The sequence below is a fragment of the Mercenaria mercenaria genome, chromosome 10 (assembly GCF_021730395.1).
Source record: "Mercenaria mercenaria strain notata chromosome 10, MADL_Memer_1, whole genome shotgun sequence".
NCBI classification, from domain to species: Eukaryota; Metazoa; Mollusca; class Bivalvia; order Venerida; family Veneridae; genus Mercenaria; species Mercenaria mercenaria.
In genome coordinates this window covers 56,754,728-56,778,475 of record NC_069370.1, presented here as the reverse complement: position 1 = coordinate 56,778,475, position 23,748 = coordinate 56,754,728, and the positions used below count along the sequence as shown (strand labels likewise).

Sequence of the window (23,748 nt, the reverse complement as noted above, 5' to 3'; positions counted from 1 at the left end):
TCAGCGCGGTTTATGCCACTCGTATTTTGTCTATAATTCATTTAAAAATCAAATGTTGCTATTTTATCATTCATAGTTTATTTTCTTTTTTATTTGTTAAATGAAATATGAAGAAACAATTAAATAAGTTTCAATAATAAACATGTGACATGCCCTTTCCTATCATGTTAAGCCCTTTCCGATCCGCACGGTTTATGTCGGGACCCGTATTTTGTTTATGATTCATTTAAAATCTAACATTGATATTTTTTTTGTCTTAAATTATTTTCTTATTATTTGAAGAAACAACTAAATAAATTTTAATAATCAACATTCCGGTATCTAGTCATAGCGACGTAAGCTTAAAACATTTCCGTAAGATCGTAAAGTTATAATCTCGTATACAGAATTAACTTTTAATAAACTTCTCTCAAATATTCATTCATATTTAATCTGATTGACCATGGTTCTATAACTTACAAAAAATGATAAAAGTGTTTATTTAAGAGAATACTATTTAATTTTTAAAAAAGGACGAGGGCATTTATGTTATGGAAACTTCCCGTGCGCTCGCCAAATCCAAATCTCGTATAAAATCGTTTTGCGTTAAAGTATTTTATTTTCCTTTTGTAAACTTATTATTTATATTATAAACGAATGATTTCTGCAATAAACCCTACAAAAATACCATTTATTAATAAAATACGGGTGTATTTCGGTTATGGAAATTTCCCGCGCGGTCGCCGAACTTCATTCTCGTATAAAATCATTTGCGTAAACGTATTTTATTTTCCTTTCGTATGTTAATTATTTATGATATATATGATTGAATTATATCAAAAACCCTTCAAAAGTACCTTTAACTTAAAAAATACAGGTGTATTCCGGTTATGGAAAGTGTATTCCGGTGTATTCCGGTTTTTAGGTGGATTCCGGTTTAATGTGTGACCGGTTTTTATTGTCCATCTGTCCATTCGGCACACTTTATTACTTGTTCAACTAGAGTTTCTATCCACTTGAAATGAAACTTGGTATATATCATCTGCATAAAGTGTACAAAAGTAGATTATTGAGACTTAAATGTCTGATTATTTTTCTTGATTTATGGCTCTGTTCAATGTTAACTTAGTTACCTCACCTATACCAAAGGTTTAGGACAAGCTATTAGTAAAAGTAGATCCTCCTGTGTCCACTGTCCTTTGTCCATCATCCGTAAACCATAAAACATTTCTGAAACTGTTAGTAATAATTACACCAAGCTTGGTCTGTAGCATCCTTGAAGGATCCTCTTTCAGATTTGTTTAAATTGGTCTGCTTGACAACTTCGGGCTAGCATCCTTATAAGGTTTTCTCTCTAATTCTTATGCTCCCCGAAGGGCAAGCATATAGTTGTCGCTTTGTCCTTCCTTTCGTCAGTCCGTCCATTTCATTGAAACATTCACAAAATGATAGAGGCCATTGACAGGAAGTGCAGTGTCAAAGAACCATAACTCTACCTTACCTAGTTTTTCAATTATCTCCCTTTATTATACAAAATCCTTTTATACAAAATAAGGCTTGTCCAGATCATTACTTAAAAAGTATTAATGATATTTCATTGAAATTTTACAAAATGATAGAGGCCATTGATGGGAAAATACGTTATTCCCCATATTGGGACAAGCACATGCATCGAGGAGCATCATTCGGTTTTACCGATTCCTTGTTTCAAAAGGTGGCACTTGTCCCCTAGAGCTAAAAATGGGGATGCCTTTAAAAACTTACTTTCATGAACTTCTTGATTGTTCTTTATCAAACTTGATCTGTATCATCATTATAAGGTTATCTCCCAGATTTGTTCAAATAGGAGCACTAGGCCTCTTAAGGAACTGGTAGAGCTAAAAATAGAAATACTTCGAACAATTTTTATCATGAACAGCTTGCATGTTATTCATCAGTTTTGGTCTGCAGCATTAGTGTAAGTTGTTCAAATGAGGACACTTAACACCTTTTTTGCGACACTAGATCTAAAGATAGAAATTGCTTTAAACAGCTTTTCATGAAGCTCTTGATAGATCTTCATCAAACTTGGTTCGAGCATTTTTATAAAGTCATCTGTTAGTGACTTGGGGCCGCTGTGGCCCTCTTTTATTTTTCTGTCCAGCATTTTTACAGTGCATTTGTCATAAAAATGTTGACATCAGCAGGGCTCGACTCAACATGTCTGCTCATAAATGCAAGTTGAAATCTGCATCTGTACATATGGAACTTGATGAAGTACACATCTTGCAGGACGAGCAAAATTTTTTATCATAGTATGAAATATCCAATTAAAACTGAGCCATGCAAAAACTGAATAGCTTAAAGATCTGTGGTTGTTCTCAACCCTTAAATCTGTCCAGCTCTTCACATGATCGCAATAGCTAGATGCTTAGTTGTCCAAAGCAAGATTCTGGTATGTACCGTTTTTAACAGACTTTAAGATAGATGCTATCTGTAACAATCTGTAACAATGGAATAGCAGGACAAGTGAAAATTGTAGGACAAGTGAAAATTGTAGCAGGACAAGTGAAAATTGTAGGAGGACAACTGAAAATTGTAGCAGGACGTGAAAATTGTAGGACAAGTGAAAATTGTAGGAGGACTGAAAATTGTAGGACAAGTGAAAATTGTAGGAGGACAAGTGAAAATTGTAGAAGGACAAGTGAAAATTGTAGAAGGACAAGTGAAAATTCTAGGCAGCTTGTCCTGCAGAAAAAGTTGCTTTCAAAGAAATTGTTGAACCCTGATCATTCTTGTTTGGGACTGGTCCTGATTTCAGGCTTTTGACTGCAAGAATTTACCAATATGACAATTGAAAAAGGAGATTTCAGGGTTTAGAATGTTGATTTTCAGGCTTCTGATTTTTTACTGAATCCCAGGCCTGTGGTTTCTTGGCACATTGGGTTAGAGCCTTGAACCACTTGGTTAAAAGACCATACTGCTTGGTTGATTCTTTGCAGAAATCCAGTACCAGATGTGCTCCATGACTTGAGTGGGGAATCCACCATTTAAACTAAATGATGTCAAAGTGACTTAAAATCCAACAGTAATGAAATACTGTACCTATTTTCCATGATCAATGTTGTCACTTTAAATGATTCTAAACATTCCACCTGTAAAATTTCAAAAAAAAAAAAATCAATTGTTCATTACTTATTATGGTCTAGGTAAAATGCTAAAATTTTCAGACAAAGGGATTATATGATGATTTTTAATCAATTTTCCTTTTTTTGAAAAAGGAAGTTGCCATTTCTTTCATTACAGAAGATGATATTCAGAGCAAATGTGATCTACTGGATTTGATTGAGGCTTCGACAGAGGTAGAAAAATTGCTGGAAGAGAACAAGTACTACTGTGATGAATGTAAAACATATGTGGAAGCAGAGCGTTCAATGCACTATGATGTCATGCCAGATATTCTTACTCTGCATCTCAAGCGTTTCTCATCAGAGACTGGGTACAATCTTGTTATGAAAATTGAAATATTTAGAGCCCTGTTGGCAATCAAATGTCTGAAAGTACCCACATAGCCTGTCAAACATTTTTGTCTTGTGCACATGTTTATAAGACATAATCCTGGCATTGTCCCCTATCATTACAGAATGAATAAAAACACTTAAATGGGAGATATTAAATATGCAAATTTTTCATCCCATCTGAATGTGTAAATTACAGATAGATGCCTTTATGCATATAGGGAGAGATGCCATGAAAATGCCATTTATAGATAAAATTGGTAGTCAGAAATGTCAAAGGGCATCAGCGGCTGAGTGATTAAAGTCTCTGATTTGGGGATTATTTGCCTTTCACCTCTTCTGGTTTGACCCATGCTCTTGTCATTTGAGGAGATCTAGCTGGCTTGCAAACGGTTAGTTGTTTTACTCAGATGAAAAAAGAATAGCTTTAGGGCACCTAGGGTTTTCCTCCACCAGTTAAGCTGGAAAGCATGGTCTAGATTTTGTGGGTGTGGCTAAAAAAACCAACAAAACCTAAAACATCAAAATATTTTGTCCCCTTCCTTGTTTAGTGTAGAGCAAGTGTTAATAAAATCACAGATTTATTGTGATTCACTTTCAGTCTAGTCAGTGAAGTTAAAAAATCAGTATAAGCTAAAACATCTGCATAAATGCTTGAGACAGAAACAAAGATCACATTTAATGGGAAAAAATTACTTTAACCCTTACCCTGCTAAATTTCTGTAATGAACTTGCCCATCTTTCAATTTGGACAGTACCATTAACTATTAAAAGGGGTGCATACCAAAAACATACTGACTGAATGGCGAACAGTGCAGATCAAGATCAGACTGCACAGATAAACAGGCTGATCATGATCTACACAGGTCGCAACGGCAGAATAAATTGTGTCCAGCATAGTAAGGGTTAATGAGTGAACTTACTTTGTTGTATTATATTTGTTTATTTCTATAGGAATCCAAGTAACATCACAAAGATCAATGATCATGTTGATATACCTCTGAATCTGCCTTGTCTACGTTACAAATGTGCACAGTCCTGTCTCAGGCCAGATCATAGGTAATGCTTCTTTATTTCATGGAGATATTTAGGTTTTATCTGCAATCACTGAGTTCAATACACAACTTGCATTCTTGTATGTTAAATATTTGTTGACATTACTTGACCCATACTCATTTTCATTGAATATAATGTATCTATGTAGGTAAGTATGTCTTTTTAATCCCCCGCCACGAGTGGTGGGTGGTTATAGGAATGGTCTCCGTCCTTCCATCCGTCTGTAACATTTTGTGTCTGCTCTGTATCTCCTAAACTCCTTGAAGGATTTTCATGAAACTGTTCAAATGATCACCTCATCAAGACGATGTGCAGAACTCATAAGTCGGCCATGTCGGCTCAAGCAAGGTCAAGATCACAACTCTAGATCAAAGGTTCGAGCCTTCCATTTTGTGTTCGCTCTGTATCTCCTAAACCCATTGAGGGATTTTTATATGACTTGGCTGTTATATAAGGACAAAATGGTTCAGTAATTCTGAGCAGTGTTTATCTACAAAATCCTCATTCAGTGTGCAAAAATGAAGAAAAACTAGCAAATGTTATGGTCATGCAACTACATTGATGCTGAAAAAAGAGATTTTTCTGTTCTTAACATAATGCTTGATACTCATAAAATACTGACTTAAATTATATCTAGTTATGTCTCCCACCACACAGTGGTGTGGGAGACGTATTGATTTACTCGTGTCTGTCTGTCTGTCACAAGTCTTGTCAACACTTTAAGTTGAACATTTCTCATCCGATCTTCACCAAACTTGAACAAAATGTGTTTGCCAATAAGTCCTCGGCCAAGTTTGATAACTAGCCAAATCATCCCAGGCACTTATGGCCCTTGAAACTTGTTTTTGATAATCAAAGCACTGAAGGTCTGATAAGGCAGTTGACGTCTTGGTGCACGGTTTATTCATATACTACTATTCAGATGATTAGGCAGTTGTGGGAGACATGCGCTTTTCTCAAAAGCAGCTCTAGTTATGATTGTTGATATGTCATAGTCATAAAATAAAATCATATGGTCTGTTTGATAATTTTATTACTTATATAGGACCATAACATTTACGATGGACAGGTTGAACCTAAGTTCTTACACCTTTTTTACAGTACAAATGATATTGTGATGTACATTTTAAGTATGTTCCTTTAAATTTTATGGACAGTTTTCTTAGGAAGAAAGCCATTAAATTCTCTAGTTTTGAAAATATGTTATGTATTCTGGAGACATGTAACATGTGGAATAAGAAACTGCACTGCAGCAAAAACTCGGATTGCCTTTATAGTGCACCGCATGATTCCATTTCTGGTAAAATGCCATCTTTTTCTAAGAAACTTTATAGGTACATAAATTTGATTGTTTTTAACTGACTGAGGTATATATTTCTATGAACAGGTATAGGTTGTATGGTATAGTGACGCATTCTGGAGTAACTCTCACCTCGGGACACTACTTAGCTTATGTAAGATCATTACCAAATCAACCAACAGACAATGTTCCCAGTAGACAACAAACACTAATAGGAATTACAGACAATGAAAATAAATCTAGTGAAATAAGTGAGAATTTGCTTAACAAAATGGATAAATCAATGCCAGCTACTCGGCGCAAGATGGGTGTCGCTACAAAGTTACCATCTCGTTTCAGTGATAATGTGATAGCTAATACAAAAGTAAAAGCATTTGAATCTGTTGCTGTGAAAAAAATGAAGCCAGATCTTGTCGCTACCTTGTTGCCAAGTAAACACTATGATGGAGAATGGTTTGAATGTGATGATGAAACAGTTCGTGTTTTTGATGAATCCGATTTTGTGGAACTATTATCGGAAAAATCTGGATCTCTACTTGGAACTCCATATCTCCTCTTTTATCACAAAGCAACTATGTGTTAACAAAACTTGATGTTGAGAGAAAATATTACAGATATACTTGGTATTACTCTGTACTGGTATTATAGTAAATGATTAAATTACTCAGTGCAACCTCCCAACCATTGTCTTTAAAGAACATCTGTGGACTTCACAGTAACATTATTATGTCAGTTCAAACATTGCATTTAAATTGTTATTGTATTCAGAGAATGCCAAGATATAGAATGATTCTTGGAATTTTTATCATTTTGAGAAAGGCCATGTGTCCAAGTTGTAAAAAACAGTTCTACTTGACCATATGATTATGTATGGGCTGAGACGCTAGAGCTGAAAAAAAAAAACATCCAGAAAAATCTTCATACAAAAGCTAAACTGCTTGACATACTTCAATATAAGTTCATTGAAATGTTCCTTGGCCCTTTTCCGAGATTGTTTCAGTTACTCCATTTCATTAAAAACACATGGCAATTGCAGAGCATGGTCACTTTATTATAATATGTTGCAGGACTTGAAGTAATTTGCACAAAGTTTCTTTGGTGAAATGTACTAAGATTGGTTTCAGATTATTCCTGTTTATCATTAATCTGACAACCAGAGCTCAAAATAGATATGCTCTCAGTGTTTTTTTCCACTGATTTGGGAATGGGGCTGGGGCCTTTATAGTTGGGAAAAATGCGTCATAAAACTCCTAAATTGGGAATTTTTAAGTCATTTTTAGCTTATCTGATTTTTTGAAAAAAAATGATGAGTTATTGTCATCACTTGAGCGGTTGTCTGCGTCTGCGTTGCCTGGTTAAGTTTTATGTTTAAGTCAGCTTTTCTCCTAAACTATCAAAGCTATTGCTTCGAAACTTGGAATACTTGTTCACCATCATAAGCTGACCCTGTATAGCAAGAAACATAACTCCATCTTGCTTTTTGCAAGATTTATGGCCCCTTTTGTACTTAGAAAATATCAGATTTCTTGGTTAAGTTTTATGTTTAGGTCAACTTTTCTCCTAAACTATCAAAGTTTTTGCTTTGAAACTTGGAATACTTGTTCACCATCATAAGCAGACCCTGTACATCAAGAAACATAACTCCATCTTGCTTTTTGCAAGAATTATTGCCCCTTTTGGACTTAGAAAATCAGTTTTCTTGGTTAAGTTTTATGTTTAGGTCAGCTTTTATCCTAAACTATCAAAGCTATTCCTTTAAAACTTGCAACACTTGTTCACCATCATAAGCTGACCCTGTACAGCAAGAAACATAACTCCATCCTGCTTTTTGCAAGATTTATGGCCCCTTTTGGACTTAGAAAAATCATTTTCTTGGTTGAATATTATGTTTAAGTCAACTTTTCTCATAAACTATCAAAGCTATTGCTTTAAAACTTGCAACAGTTTTTCACCATCATAAGTGGACACTGTACATCAAGAAACATAACTCTATACTGCTTTTTGCAGGAGTGATGGCCCTTTTTAGACTTAGAAAATCATGGGTAGTACAATATTTCTATTATACAAAAAAAATCAGATGGGCGTCAGCACCCGCAAGGCGGTGCTCTTGTTTCTATTAAAATATCACATTTAAGAAAAAAATAAAATTTATCATTACGCATTAAGTAAGCAAATTGTCTTGTGTTTCTACATTTCAGAGGTACAGTCTTTTTTGAAAAAGTTGAAAAAAAGTAAGAAAAATTTAACTGGGAATTTTAGCTTTGAAATTGGGGGAAAAAAACATACTATTTGCCATTGGGATTGTGGCCCAAATTCGGCCCCAAATTGGCCAGAAAAAAACAACACTGGCTGTGATTATGAAGTAAATTTGCAGAGTATTTTTAGCTCGACTATTCGAAGAATAGTCTAGCTATTCTACTCACCCTGGCGTCGGCGTCGGCGTCACACCTTGGTTAAGTTTTTGCATGCAAGTACATACAGCTATCATTTAAAGGCATATAGCTTTGAAACTTATTTATTCTTTTTCTAGGTCAATTACCAACCTCACTGGGTCAAGTTCCATAACTCTAACATGTATTTTGAGCAAATTATGCCCCCTTTTGGACTTAGAAAATTCTGGTTAAAGTTTTACATGCAAGTTACTATCTCCAAAACTAATGCAGATATTGAATTGAAACTTCACATGTGTCTTCGGGGTTATAAAACTAGTTGATAGCACCAAGTCCCATAACTCTGACCTTCATTTTGGCCAAATTATGCCCCCTTTTGGTCTTAGAAAATTCTGGTTAAAGTTTTGCGTGCAAGTACATACAGCTATTACTAAAAGGCATATAGATTTGAAACTTATTTTTTCTTTTTCTAGATCAATTACCTACCTCACTGGGTCAAGTCCCATAACTCTGGCATGTATTTTGGCCAAATTATGCCCCTTTTGGACTTAGAAAATTCTGGTTAAAGTTTTGCGTGCAAGTACATACAGCTATTACTAAAAGGCATATAGATTTGAAACTTATTTTTTCTTTTTCTAGATCAATTACCTACCTCACTGGGTCAAGTCCCATAACTCTGGCATGTATTTTGGCCAAATTATGCCCCCTTTTGGACTTAGAAAATTCTGGTTAAAGTTTTGCGTGCAAGTACATACAGCTATTACTAAAAGGCATATAGATTTGGAACTTATTTATTCTTTTTCTAGATCAATTACCTACCTCACTGGGTCAAGTTCCATAACTCTTAACATGTATTTTGAGCAAATTATGCCCCTTTTGGACTTAGAAAATTCTGGTTAAAGTTTTACATGCAAGTTACTATCCCCAAAACTAATGCAGATATTGAATTGAAACTTAACATGTTTCTTCGGGGTTATAAAACTAGTTGATAGCATCAAGTCCCATAACTCTGATATGTCCCCTTTTGAACTTAAAACTCTTTTGATATTTAACATTTTGGGTAATAATTTCCAGCTTCTGTGACAATATTTCGAATAGTCGAGCTTGGCTGTCTTATGGACAGCTCTTGTTTGTGTGACCATCAATGTTGTTCAAGTAACCCAGATATGCCAAGAAGAATGTTGTGTACTTTATGTAAAAATTTTAAAAAAATGTCTTCTTGTCTTCTGGAAATATTTTGCCATATTTTTCTTTGGTGACCTACCAAGATTGTTCAGATGATTCTGATTTGTTAAAAAAAACATGGTCACAAGAGGGAATGGAATAGTGGAAACTTAAAAAAAAATCGAACAGAAACAAATGTTTCTTCGGTGACCATCTACTATAGAAAAAGTGTTTGAGTTTTGAAATTCAGGTGAGTGAACTTGGATCATAATGGTGCTCTTACTTTTTATCAGTGAATAAATTTGTTGTTGTTTTAAATTAAGGATAAAGAGAGAAGAGAACAACAATTGTTTAAGTTTTAGGAAGTAGAATTTTGTTGATGTAAAATGATACTTTACTTGATTTCTGAATTAATTAAGCAATTATATATTGGTTGACTTATATTGGCCTTTATCTGACTATTAGTGAGTTTCATGTTAAATTAAGTCAGCACTTTCGGTCGTATCAATACCAATATTTTGAGGTTTATTAATATCATACTGTGGGAAATTGAGAGGTTTTGTTCATACCGTTACCTGACTTTACTGTGAACCTGCAATTTGTGTGTTATATGTTAAAGCTGCTTATTCACAGTGGAGGTGAAAATTTAGAATATATACCGTAATAAGCCGAATATAGGTCGCACTCGTGTATAGGACGCAGTGAAAAAATATCAGCAGAATTCTGGAAAAATGCTTATACCCACTTACCACTTATCTGAATTTATGTTTGTCCGAAATTCGCTATAGTTTCTACGAACTCGCCGGTTTTTGCTAAATCGTTGTCGATGTTTTTGCATGTTGTGCAAGTATTTTAATTGAAAAGCATTGTAAACACTAAACTGCCGCATCCTCTGATCACTCCATGAATATTGACGCCATTGAAAACAAAAGTACACTTTGGCATGTGGCGGTAAAATGACGTAATTTTAAGACTGGTTTGCAAATTGTTTTGAACATAACGGATCAGCGCCTATGATCATATTGGATCAGTCTAAAATCTCGCATGCACTTTTTTACAACTGCCTCCGTGTATGATTAAACGGTTGATTGTTTGCAGATTTTGACAGTAGGTGTAAGATAAGTAATGCCTCAGGCGTGAATTTCTCGATGAACAAGAGGATTATAGACAACTATCAAAATTATGTTTGAAGATTAGATAATCAATTTCCGGGCTACCTGATATGGAGTTTCAAGTATTTCAATGCAAAATATGTGAAAACACACCAGGAAAATTTTACACAGGTCTTGTTAAAAACTTATTGATCAGTTACAGAAATGCGTTGTAAAATATATTTTACTGAAAAAAAAACAGAATTTATTTTTAAGATTTTACGTGAGCTCTAAATTTTACATTTTATACAAAAGTAATAGATGCAGGGTCCCGATACCGGCTATTAGCTATGCCTGAGTCATTGGTATTTACTCCCCTTGAATTCTCTTCAATATAGAGGTACGCGGGTAAACAAAGATCGATTTTCTTAATTTTTGAGTGGAGGGAAATGTTTGGTCTTTTTCTATCCCCATATTTAGGACGTATTGGTCCTTCGAGACCAGAATCTCGTAAAAAAATGTGCGTCTTATATTCGTAGGATGACGGTAATATTGACAACTGGGAGTAAGGAAATGAGTGAGAACTAATGTTAGATTTTTAGCTCGACTATACGAAGTATAAGGAGAGCTATCCTACTCGCCCAGGCGTCGGCGTCTTTCCACGTCCCCACCTTGGTTAAAGTTTTGGTGCACTTTCTCTTTTTTCAACTTATCTCTGTAAATACTTGATGGACTTGATTCAAACTTGAAATACTTATTCCTCATCATCATCCACATCATCTGACATAAGGGCCATAACTCTGGCACCAATATTTCATGAATTATCCCCCCTTTTCACTTAGATTTTCAGGTTAAAGTTTTGATGCACTTTCACTCTATCTCTGTTATTACTGAATGGATTTGATTCAAACTTAAAATAGTTGTTCAACATCATCACCCACATCATATGACACAAGGTGCATAACTCTGGCACCATTTTTTCATGAATTATTCCCCCTTTTTACTTAGAATTTCAGGTTAAAGTTTTGGTGCACTTTCACTCTATCTCTGTTATTACTGAATGGATTTGATTCAAACTTAAAATAGTTGTTCAGCATCATCACCTACATCATATGACACTAGATGCGTAACTCTGGCACAATTTTTCATGAATTATTCCCCTTTTTACTTAGAATTTTAGGTTAAAGTTTTATGCACTTTCACTCTATCTCTGTTATTACTGAATGGATCTGATTCAAACTTAAACAATTGTTCAACATCATTATCCTTATCATATGACACAAGGTGCATAACTCTGGCACCAATTTTTCATGAATTATTTCCCCTTTTTACTTAGAATTTTAGGTTAAAGTTTTGATACACTTTCACTCTGTCTCTGTTATTACTGAATGGATTTGATTCAAACTTAAAATAGTTGTTCAGCATCATCACCCACACTGTATGACACAAGCTGCATAACTCTGGCACCAGTATTTAATGAATTATGCCCCTTTTTGCTTAGGATATACTTATATAGTGTTTTGATACATTTTATCTTTACCTCTCTTATTACTTTAAGTTGATATTTTTGACATAGACTCAGGCTATTGTGCAATATCTTCATCCACAATTGGAGTCATTAAACACTCCAGTGACAGCTCTAGTTTCCTCAGATGTACCCAGTTTCACTATCCAGCATCGAAATAGTCGAGCGCGCTGTCTCCTGTGACAGCTCTTGTTGTATAAATCTAGAGTGTGGATCTTTTTAATCTTTTCAAAACTGTCTCTGATGTGCTTTAATTGTACCCCCCGACAACAAAGTTGTAAGGGGGGGTATACTGGTTTCAGGTTGTCTGTCTGTCTGTCCGTCTGTCTGTCTGTCCGTCAGTCCGTAGACGCAATCTTGTGCGCACCATCTCTCCTTATCCCCTTGACAGAATTTAATGAAACTTCACACAAATGATCAGTACCAACAGTAGTTGTGCATGGGGCATGTAAGGTTCTTTAAGAAAAAAAATTTGCAGAGTTATGGGACTTTGTTTTTTTGTTACTATACTATATACATAGACACAATCTTGTGCGCACCATCTCTCCTCATCCCCTTGACACAATTTAATGAAACTTTACACAATTGATCAGTAACAACAGTAGTTGTGCATGGGGCATGTTAGGTTCTTTCAGAAAAAAAATTTGCAGAGTTATGGGACTTTGTTTTTTTGTTACTATACTATATACATAGACACAATCTTGTGCGCACCATCTCTCCTCATCCCCTTGACACAATTTAATGAAACTTCACACAAGTGATCAGTAACAACATAGTTGTGCATGGGGCATGTTAGGTTCTTTCAGAAAAAAAATTTGCAGAGTTATGGGACTTTGTTTTTTTGTTACTATACTATATACATAGACACAGTCTTGTGCGCACCATCTCTCCTCATCCCCTTGACACAATTTAATGGAACTTCAAACAAGTGATCAGTAACAACAGTAGTTATGCATGGGGCATGTTAGGTTCTTTCAGCGACAAAAATTGCAGAGTTATGGGACTTTGTTTCTTGTTAACATACTATGTACATACAGTCTGCATATGCAGTCTTGTGCGTTCCTAATCTACCAAACCCCTACACTAGTTGTGCATGGTGCATGTTACATTCTTTTAGATAAGTATTCTGCATAGTTATGAGACTTTGTTTTTTGTACTATACTGTATACATACAGTCTATATACATACAGTCCACATAATTATGCGATCTTGTGTGCATCAAATTGCAATGTACTGTGTCAGTGCATGAGGGGGGTACATTCATCACCTTTAGTGATAGCTCTAGTTTCTGTCAGTATCTGTTTGTAGATGTTAAAGTGTTACTTAACAGAAGGTTTTAATTAAATAAGGTCACTTATACAAAATACAAGTATTATCAGAATTTGAAAAGACTTTACCAAAAGTCAGTTAGGTGTCTCTAACAAAACATACAGTTTTCATTTATCTAATAGTATTGAAGTTTACTTAACCATGTAGTTTTCAGACAGTAAAGTTGGCTGTTTAAGTTGTATTCTTCTGTTGCGGATGAATGAAGTATATTTTTGAAACCATTTCTTGTTCTAAATGCCCAACTTGTTTAAATTATACACTGTTAAATTTAGTAAACACTTAGAAAATAGTTCTGCTTTTTAAAAGTGACATAATTATAAGTATTATAGATGTACACACATGTTGTCAATAGTAAAGCAGTGGAGATGCATTCTGTTTACATTGTTATCATTTATTTTAGCTTGCTATAGAGGAAAGCTTGATGCTGAATTACTTTGAGTGAAATCTGAAAAAAATGGGATCCAAGGTTATATAACTGAAACTGGAGACCAGGCTCAAAGTTTCAACATGTGATTGTTACTTTTGAGCTCAATTTATTGTACCCCCCGACAACAAAGTTGTAAGGAGGGGTATACTGGTTTCAGGTTGTCTGTCTGTCCGTCTGTCTGTCCGTCCGTAGACACAATCTTGTGCGCACCATCTCTCCTCATTCCCTTGACACAATTTAATGAAACTTCACACAAGTGATCAGTAACAACAGTAGTTGTGCATGGGGCATGTTAGGTTCTTTAAGAAAAAAAAATTGCAGAATTATGGGACTTTGTTTTTTGTTACTACACTATATACATAGACAGAATCTTGTGCACACCATCTCTCCTCATCCCCTTGACACAATTTAATGAAACTTCACACAAGTGATCAGTAACAACAGTAGTTGTGCATGGGGCATGTTAGGTTCTTTCAGAAAAAAAATTTGCAGAGTTATGGGACTTTGTTTTTTTGTTACTATACTATATACATAGACACAATCTTGTGCGCACCATCTCTCCTCATCCCCTTGACACAATTTAATGAAACTTCACACAAGTGATCAGTAACAACATAGTTATGCATGGGACATGTTATGTTCTTTCAGAAAAAAAAATTGCAGAGTTATGGGACTTTTTTGTTACTATACTATATACATAGACACAATCTTGTGCGCACCATCTCTCCTCATCCCCATGACACAGTTTAATGAAACTTCACACAAGTGATCAGTAACAACAGTAATTGTGCATGGGGCATGTTAGGTTCTTTCAACGACAAAAATTGCAGTTATGGGACTTTGTTTCTTGTTAACATACTATGTACATATAGTCTGCATATGCAATCTTGTGCGCGCCTAATCTTCCGAACCCTTGCACACAGTTTAATAAAACTTCACACAAGTGATCAGTACCAACCCTAGTTGTGCATGGTGCATGTTACGTTCTTTTAGATAAATATTCTGCATAGTTATGGGACTTTGTTTTTAGCTCACCTGAGCAATGCTCAGGTGAGTTTTTCTGATTGCTTGATGTCCGGCGTCTGTCTGTCGTCCGTCAACATTTAGCTTGTGTATGCGATAGAGGCTGTATTTTTCAACTGATCTTCATGAAGTTTGGTCAGAATGATTACCTTGATGAAATCTAGGCTGAGTTTGAAAATGGGTCATCTGGGGTCAAAAACTAGGTCAAATCAAAGATAAACCTTGTGTATGCGATAGAGGCTGTATTTTTCAGTTGATCTTCATGAATTTTTGTCAGAATGATTACTTTGATGAAATCTAGGCCGAGTTCGAAAATGGGTCATCTAGGGTCAAAAACTAGGTCACTAGGTCAAATCAAAGAAAAACCTTGTGTATGCGATAGAGGCTGTATTTTTCAACTGATCTTCATGAAATTTGGTCAGAATGATTAACTTGATGAAATCTAGGCCAAGTTCGAAAATGGGTCATCTTGGGTAAAAAACTAGGTCACTAAGTCAAATCAAAGAAAAACCTTGTGTATGCGATAGAAGCTGTATTTTTCAATTGAGGTTCATGAATTTTGATCAGAATGATTACCTTGATGAAATCTAGGCCAAGTTCGAAAATGGGTCATCTAGGGTCAAAAACTAGGTCACTAGGTCAAATCAAAGAAAAACCTTGTGTATGCGATAGAGGCTGTATTTTTCAATTGATCTTCATGAAATTTTGTCAGAATGATTACCTGGATGAAATCTAGGCTGAGTTCGAAAATGGGTCATCTGGGGTCAAAAACTAGGTCACTAGGTCAAATCAAAGAAAAAACTTGTGTATGCAATAGATGCTGTATTTCTCAATTGATCTTCATGAAATTTGGTCAGAATGATTGCCTTGATGAAATCTAGGCCAATTACGAATATGGGTCATCTGGGGTCAAAAACTAGGACACAAGGTCAAATCAAAGAAAAACCTTGTGTATGCAATAGGGGCTGCATTTTACACCGGATCTTCATGAAATTTGATCAGAATATTTGTCTGGATGAAATCTAGGTTGAATTTGAATATGGTTCATCTAGGGTCAAAAACTAGGTCACCCGGTCAAATTAAAGAAAAACTTTGTGTACACAATAGGGGCTGCATTTTACAGTGGATATACATACAATTTAGTCAGAATGATTGCCTTAATGAAATCTAGGTCAGGTTAGAATATGGGTCATCTGTGGTTAAAAACTAGGTCACTAGGTCAAATAAAAAAAAAACCTTGTTTATACGATAGAGACTGTATTTTTCAGTTGATCTTCATGAAATTTTGTCAGAATGATAGCCTTGATGAAATTAAGGTCAAGTTTGAATACGGGTCATCTGGGATCAAAAACTAGGTCGCTAGGACAAATCAAAGAAAAATGTTTTGTATGCGATAGAGGCTGTATTTTTCAACTGAGGTTCATGAATTTAAGTCAGAATGATTGCCTTGATCAAATCTAGGCCAAGTTTGAATGTAGGTTACCTTGGCTTAAAAACTAGGTCATTATGTTAAATTGAAGAAAATACTTGTTTACACTTCAAGAGACTACATTTTTGGTCCAGTCTTAATGAAAATTGGTCAGAATATTTGTTTCCATGAAATCACTATGTCAAACATGTTAACACTGTTATGGTGTGTTTAGGTGAGCGACCTAGGGCCATCTTGGCCCTCTTGTTTTTTACTATACCGTATACCTACAGTCTATATACATACAGTCTACATAATTATGCAATCTTGTGTGCGTCAAATTGCAATGTACTGTGTCAGTGCATGCGGGGGGTACATTCATCACCTTTAGTGATAGCTCTAGTTTTAACAAATGAGATGGCAGTGTTGTGAGACTGGTCTCCAAAGTCAGATTTATAATCGTAGAGCCAGTACTGGTTTCGCACAAGGTACAAACTAGAAACTTCCAAGTTAATCTGCTCACCTTTTCCACTTGTGTTCATTTCTATGTTTTAGTAATACAGTTGTTATGAATATATAATTTCTTTATACCTGAAAAAGTGCTAACTGAAGTGCTTACAGTTTCTGTACCTACATGTTGTAATGAAATATATTGCCATAATTTACATTCATTTTGAAAATGTTAATAAATGTTGAAACTCTTCAAAGTTTTTATTTATTATGTCTCCCACCACACAGTGGTGTGGGAGACATATTGATTTACTCCAGTCTGTGTGTTTGTCACAAAGCTTGTCCGCACTCGTAAGTCGAACATTTCTCATCCGATCTTCACCAAACTTCAACAAAATGTGTCTGCCAATAAGTGCTCGGCCAAATTTGAAAACTAGCCAAATCGGCCTAGGCACTTCGGAATTATGGCCCTTGATTTACCAAAAACAGTCAAGATTTCTTGTGCAGTTTTACCCCTAAACCGGCGTCTATACTACTAGTAGTATAGGCATCCTTTTGGTGTCGGGGAAAGCGCATGCACATGTGGATTAAGTAAACAGTATATAAAGACTGAATCACTATTTAGATGATTAGGCAGTTGTGGGAGACATGCGCTTTTCTCAAAAGCATCTCTAGTTACTTTTATTATTATTACTTTGATCAAGAAAAGCACAAGATTATTTGATTATAGTTCTGAATGAAATAACAACCTTGTTTCATCTGGCCATCAAGGATGGAATCCTTTTAATATGTTGTGTCCATTTTTAGCATGACTATTCGAAGAATAAGTAGAGCTATTCTACTCACCATGGCGTTGGCATCACACCTTGGTTAAGTTTTTAGTACCAGTTCACATTTAACGAAACCTTTTGAGATAAAGCTTTGAAACTTTCAACACTTTTGTACCATCACCATGTCAAGTACATAACTCCAACGATTTTGGCTGAATTATGGCCCCTTTTAATTCACAATCTTGGTTAAGTTTTTCGAACCAGTTCATTATTTTGTGTAAACTGTTTGACGTATGGCTTTGAAACTTTTATCATTTATTAATTATAACAGTCTATATCTGTAGGCAAGAGTACATAACTCTTGTCAACTACTTTGGATGAATTATCGCCCTTTTTGGACTTGGAAATTGATACAATTTTCGTACAAGTCCATGTTTTGTCAAAACTATTTGACCTGTGGCTTTGGAACTTTGAATACTTATTTATTAGCTCGACTATACGAAGTATAAGGAGAGCTATCCTACTCGCCCCGGCGTCGGCATCTTTCCGCGTCCCCACCTTGGTTAAAGTTTTTTTACACTTTCTCTTTTTTCAACTTATCTCTGTAATTACTTGATGGATTTGATTCAGACTTGGAATACTTATTCCTCATCATCATCTGACATAAGGGCCATAACTCTGGCACCAATATTTCATGAATTATCCCCCCTTTTCACTTAGATTTTCAGGTTAAAGTTTTGATGCACTTTCACTCTATCTCTGTTATTACTGAATGGATTTGATTCAAACTTAAAATAGTTGTTCAGCATCATCACCCACATCATATGACACAAGGTGCATAACTCTGGCACCATTTTTAGCTCATCTGATTTTTTGAAAAAAAATGATGAGTTATTGTCATCACTTGAGCGGTTGTCGGCGTCGGCGTCGGCGTCGGCGTTGCCTGGTTAAGTTTTATGTTTAGGTCAGCTTTTCTCCTAAACTATCAAAGCTATTGCTTTGAAACTTGGAATACTTGTTCACCATCATAAGCTGACCCTGTATAGCAAGAAACAGAACTCCATCTCGTTTTTTGCAAGATTTATGGCCCCTTTTGTACTTAGAAAATACCAGATTTCTTGGTTAAGTTTTATGTTTAGGTCAACTTTTCTCCTAAACTAATCAAAGCTATTGCTTGAAACTTGGAATACTGTTCACCATCATAAGCAGACCCTGTACATCAAGAAACATAACTCCATCTTGCTTTTTGCAAGATTTATGGCCCCTTTTGTACTTAGAAAATATCAGATTTCTTGGTTAAGTTTTATGTTTAGGTCAACTTTCTCCTAAACTATCAAAGCTATTGCTTTGAAACTTGGAATACTTGTTCACCATCATAAGCAGACCCTGTACATCAAGAAACATAACTCCGTCTTGCTTTTTGCAAGATTTATTGCCCCTTTTGGACTTAGAAACTTTTTTTTTTTGGTTAAGTTTTATGTTTAGGTCAGCTTTTCTCCTAAACTATCAAAGCTATTGCTTTAAAACTTGCAACACTTGTTCACCATCATAAGTTGACCCTGTACAGCAAGAAACATAACTCCATCTTGCTTTTTGCAAGATTTATGGCCCCTTTTGGACTTAGAAAATACAGATTTCTTGGTTAAGTTTTATGTTTAGGTCAACTTTTCTCCTAAACTATCAAAGCTATTGCTTTGAAACTTGGAATACTTGTTCACCATCATAAGCAGACCCTGTACATCAAGAAACATAACTCCATCTTGCTTTTTGCAAGATTTATTGCCCCTTTTGGACTTAGAAACTTTTTTTTTTAGGGTTAAGTTTTATGTTTAGGTCAGCTTTTATCCAAAAACTATCAAAGCTATTGCTTTAAAACTTGCAACACTTGTTCACCATCATAAGCTGACCCTGTACAGCAAGAAACATAACTCCATCCGCTTTTTGCAATAATTATTGCCCCTTTTGGACTTAGAAAATCATTTTCTTGGTTGAGTATTATGTTTAAGTCAACTTTTCTCATAAACTATCAAAGCTATTGCTTTAAAACTTGCAACAGTTTTTCACCATCATAAGTGGACACTGAACATTAAGAAACATAACTCTATCCTGCTTTTTGCAAGAATGATGGCCCTTTTTAGACTTAGAAAATCATGGGTAGGACAATATTTCTATTACACAAAAAAAATCAGATGAGCGTCAGCACCCGCAAGGCGGTGCTCTTGTTTCATGAATTATTCCCCCTTTTTACGTAGAATTTCAGGTTAAAGTTTTGGTGCACTTTCACTCTACCTCTGTTATTACTGAATGGATTTGATTCAAACTTAATATAATTGTTCAGCATCATCACCCACATCATATGACACAAGATGCATAACTCTGGCACAATTTTTCATGAATTATTCCCCTTTTTACTTAGAATTTTAGGTTAAAGTTTTATGCACTTTCACTCTGTCTCTGTTATTACTGAATTGATTTGATTCAAACTTAAAATAGTTGTTCAACAGCATCACCCACACCATATGATGCAAGGTGCATAACTCTGGCACCAATTTTTCATGAATTATTCCCCCTTTTTACTTAGAATTTTAGGTTAAAATTTTGATGTACTTTCACTGTGTCACTGTTATAAATGAATGGATTTGATTCAAACTTAAAATAGTTGTTCAACATCATCACCTACACTATATGACACAAGCTGCATAACTCTGGCACCAATATTTAATGAATTATGCCCCTTTTTGCTTAGGATATACTTACATAGTGTTTTGATACATTTTATCTTTACCTCTCTTTCTTACTTTAAGTTGATGTTTTTGACATAGACTCAGGCTATTGTGCAATATCTTCATCCACAATTGGAGTCATTAAACACTCCAGTGACAGCTCTAGTTTCCTCAGATGTGCCCAATTTCACTATCCAGCATCGAAATAGTCGAGCGCGCTGTCTCCTGTGACAGCTCTTGTTTAATTCACAATGTTAATGTAAATCCATCAAAAGTTAATGGTCCAAACTGGTTATATTTTGTTATTAAGATATACATGAAATTTACAGGTTTCACATTAAACTCTGTTTTGCATTTCTAAAAAAATTATGAATTTATGTACGTAAAAAAAATCCAGGAATCCCCAAGGAGTAAAAAAAATACATCAAACAAAATTGTGCTGCGAACGTCTCGTTGTTTTAATAACACATGGGCATTCTTCTTATATTATTTTTCTGTCATTTAAAAAGCTAACTTCACTTCAGTTGATGCAACCTAAATATTACCCCTCGCCGAGTCGCGGCTGGAAGTATTTTTACAGATTTAATGAATAAAAGCGGAAAACTTACAGATGGTAAATGGCACGATCATATCAATAATATACTTCCATCTGCCTCAGAAATTCTAGGATCAATGAGAGCATTAAAGTTCAAACTAAAAAGAAATACTCTAAATCAAATTTATATATCCTATATGAGACCTGTTCTAGAATACGCATCTGTAGTCTGGGACGGCTATGTAGATTACGAAAAACATTCTCTTGAAAAACTCCAGTATGAGGCTGCGCGTATTATAGTTGGTCTTACAAGGTCTGTTTCTATCGGACGTCTTCTTAATGAAATTGGTTGGGTATCTCTGTCCGATAGACGGAGCATTCAAACATGTTACCATGTATAAAGCCAAACATCGTACATTACCGGACTATCTATTAAATTTAATTCCAGAAACAGTGTCAATGATGTGCCCTATCTTCTAAGAAACAGAAATGATTATATAACAGTTGCTAGTCACACACAATTATTTGCCAACTCGTTTATTCCATCAGCTTCTTCTTTGTGGAACGATTTAGAATCCGATATAAGAAATTCATCCACAATTGATATTTTTAAATCAAAACTTAAATACAATCCTCCTTTTGTACCCACATACTTTTGTATTGGCGAAAGGCTGCACTCGGTTTTCCATGCTCAGATGCGTAAATGCAGTAATTTAACTGCTGATTTTTATAGGAATCATTTGAGAGACAATGCTGCATGTGATTGTGGTCATGCTATTGAGGATGCTGAACATTTTCTCTTTAAATGCAGATATTACGCTTTACAAAGAATACAACTTTTTAACACCACATGCATTTTTCATCCACAGAATACGCGTACTCTTTCATTTGGTGATGAAAATTATACTGAAGAGGAAAATTCACTAATATTTTTAGAAGTACAAAAATATATCAAACGTACAAATCGTTTTCGTTAAGATATCTGATTGCTGCCAAATTATTAGCTTAATGCAATTGTACCTCCCCCAGTTATCACCCAGGACTTCGGACTCTCCCTCTTCCTGTCTTTCCATCTACTAGTATCTCGTTTTCTCTTAACTTCTACAGTTAGGTCATTTCTACTTCTTCTCCAACATTGTTGTTATTCATTTCGCTTAGCTTCGTACTCTTCCAAATATATTTTGTCATTTTTTTTTTTATAAGAATACAATGCAATCAATAAAATATTTTTCCTTTAAATATACCTTCAGGGGCGGACCGAATTACTAATGTTAGATGAACTTGTGGTCCGACCCTTTTACTTTTCCTAGAATGTTTTGTATATGTTCTGTATATGTACATTGTATAATTATGTTGTCATAAAAAAGGAAGGAATAAAATATGTTTAAATCAAAACTAAACTTCGCAGTCCGTCTGGGCATTCCCTTTCAATTACATCACATTAATCTGAATGGAAAGGGCAATAAATAATTTATTTTTAACATAAAAATGGTTAGATATCTACTACTCGAAATGTTTGCTCCGATGAGACTTAGATCTATTCAATACTTAAAAAGGCCCTCGTGACTGTTTACAAGATTTTGATCTGCTAGAAATAGAAATATTTCCTGAATAAATTTGTTAATATTTCTGTATTTTTAATGTATATTTAGGATCTAGATCTAATAATGAAATATCAGTTTCAGAAATTTTCCTCTTGACATGTCCAATTTTTTAGTTCCATGCCCTAGACCAGTGAGTATTTGGAAAACATACAAAAACATAATAACTTAAACACATTTTCTTTAAGACTGCAGATGTTGCATGTAAAATCCTATAGTCACCATTGAGGATAATGTGAATCTATCCAATGACCTTGATATTGTAGCTGAACATATTATCTTATTAAAGAGAAACATTTGCTCGAACTCCTATCAAGAAACTTGTGACGCTTTTGTAAGATCCTCCCCTTTTTATAATATAACATTTTGTCCAGTATGGGAATTCTGTTTTCCCAGTTACATTATTTGGTATTCACATGGGGACTAACAGCGTACCGCCTTTTCGCAGACTTGTTAACGAGATTTTATGATGAAATTTTTTAGACGATTCTTTGAAGGGATAATTTATAAAACGCAACATTTTTGAGTATGTTTACTATTGTTGTGTTATTATTGTTGCATGTGTTTGTGTTGATGTGAACATGTGCTGCTGTGTACGTGTACAGTTCGTGTACACATTTACACCAAAGAAGTATAAAATATTTATTTTTATAGCTCTTTGTTTACACATACTAATATTTCCGTATGGAAAGTTGTATTGGCAACAGTGTTCTCTCATCACAATCATCATTCAGATCCTTCCAAAATGCCTGATACTCTGTGATAGAAAAGCGTTAATGTCCAATAAAACAACTGTCGTATAAGATTTAAAGGTGAAAAACTGAAAATGTTTGAAATTGTGTTCATGGCTCTGGATGACTATTGACTGGCTGGCAGGGACCCGAGTTCTGTCCTGAACCCGTCGATGGTATGGCAGTTGGTGACTCTGGCAGGTAGTCGATTACTGTTGCTTATTGTGCTGGGAATGTAGGACAACTGGTAGATGTTGGTTGATTAGTAGACTAATTTTATTTCACAAAATTGTTTATTATCATGTAGATGTTGATCTAAAGCAATATGTTACACCTTACACAAGGCAGTCCAGACACTACAATCATCTGGCATTTCAGATTCCATCTACTACAGCTGATTATTATAAAAATTCATTTTTCCCTAGAACAGTTTCTATCTCATGTTGAAACTGTCTCCAGATTCAAATCAGCCCTGGCTATATTGATGTTTACACCATAATTCCAGTACATATCCGAGTTTTTGCTTTTATCCTGTTTCATGTGTCCTATGCAAAGTTCTTGAACACATTGTTTCCTCATCTATTGTTAAGCACTTCACCAACCATGGTATTTTGTATGACCTACAGCATGGATTTAGGGAAAAAGATCATGCGTTACTCAGTTAGTTATGTTAGTAAATGATCTGGTCACTTCAGTCTACAATTAGAAACAAGTAGATCTTATACTACTAGATTTTAGTAAGGCTTTCG

At 35.0% G+C, this 23,748-nt stretch overlaps 1 protein-coding gene across 1 annotated transcript in view; it reads left to right on the top strand.

The window, feature by feature from the left end:
• The window catches only part of LOC123561482 (ubiquitin carboxyl-terminal hydrolase 1-like), a 48,786-nt gene extending 31,896 nt beyond the window's left edge, over positions 1–16,890 (top strand). The window contains exons 9-11 of the mRNA XM_045353880.2: positions 3,265–3,457; positions 4,431–4,535; positions 5,920–16,890. Coding sequence (XP_045209815.2) covers positions 3,265–3,457; positions 4,431–4,535; positions 5,920–6,415 — 794 coding nt within the window. The 3' untranslated portion in view covers positions 6,416–16,890. The remainder of the gene's footprint in view (positions 1–3,264; positions 3,458–4,430; positions 4,536–5,919) is intronic.
• Positions 16,891–23,748: the final 6,858 nt, after the last annotated feature.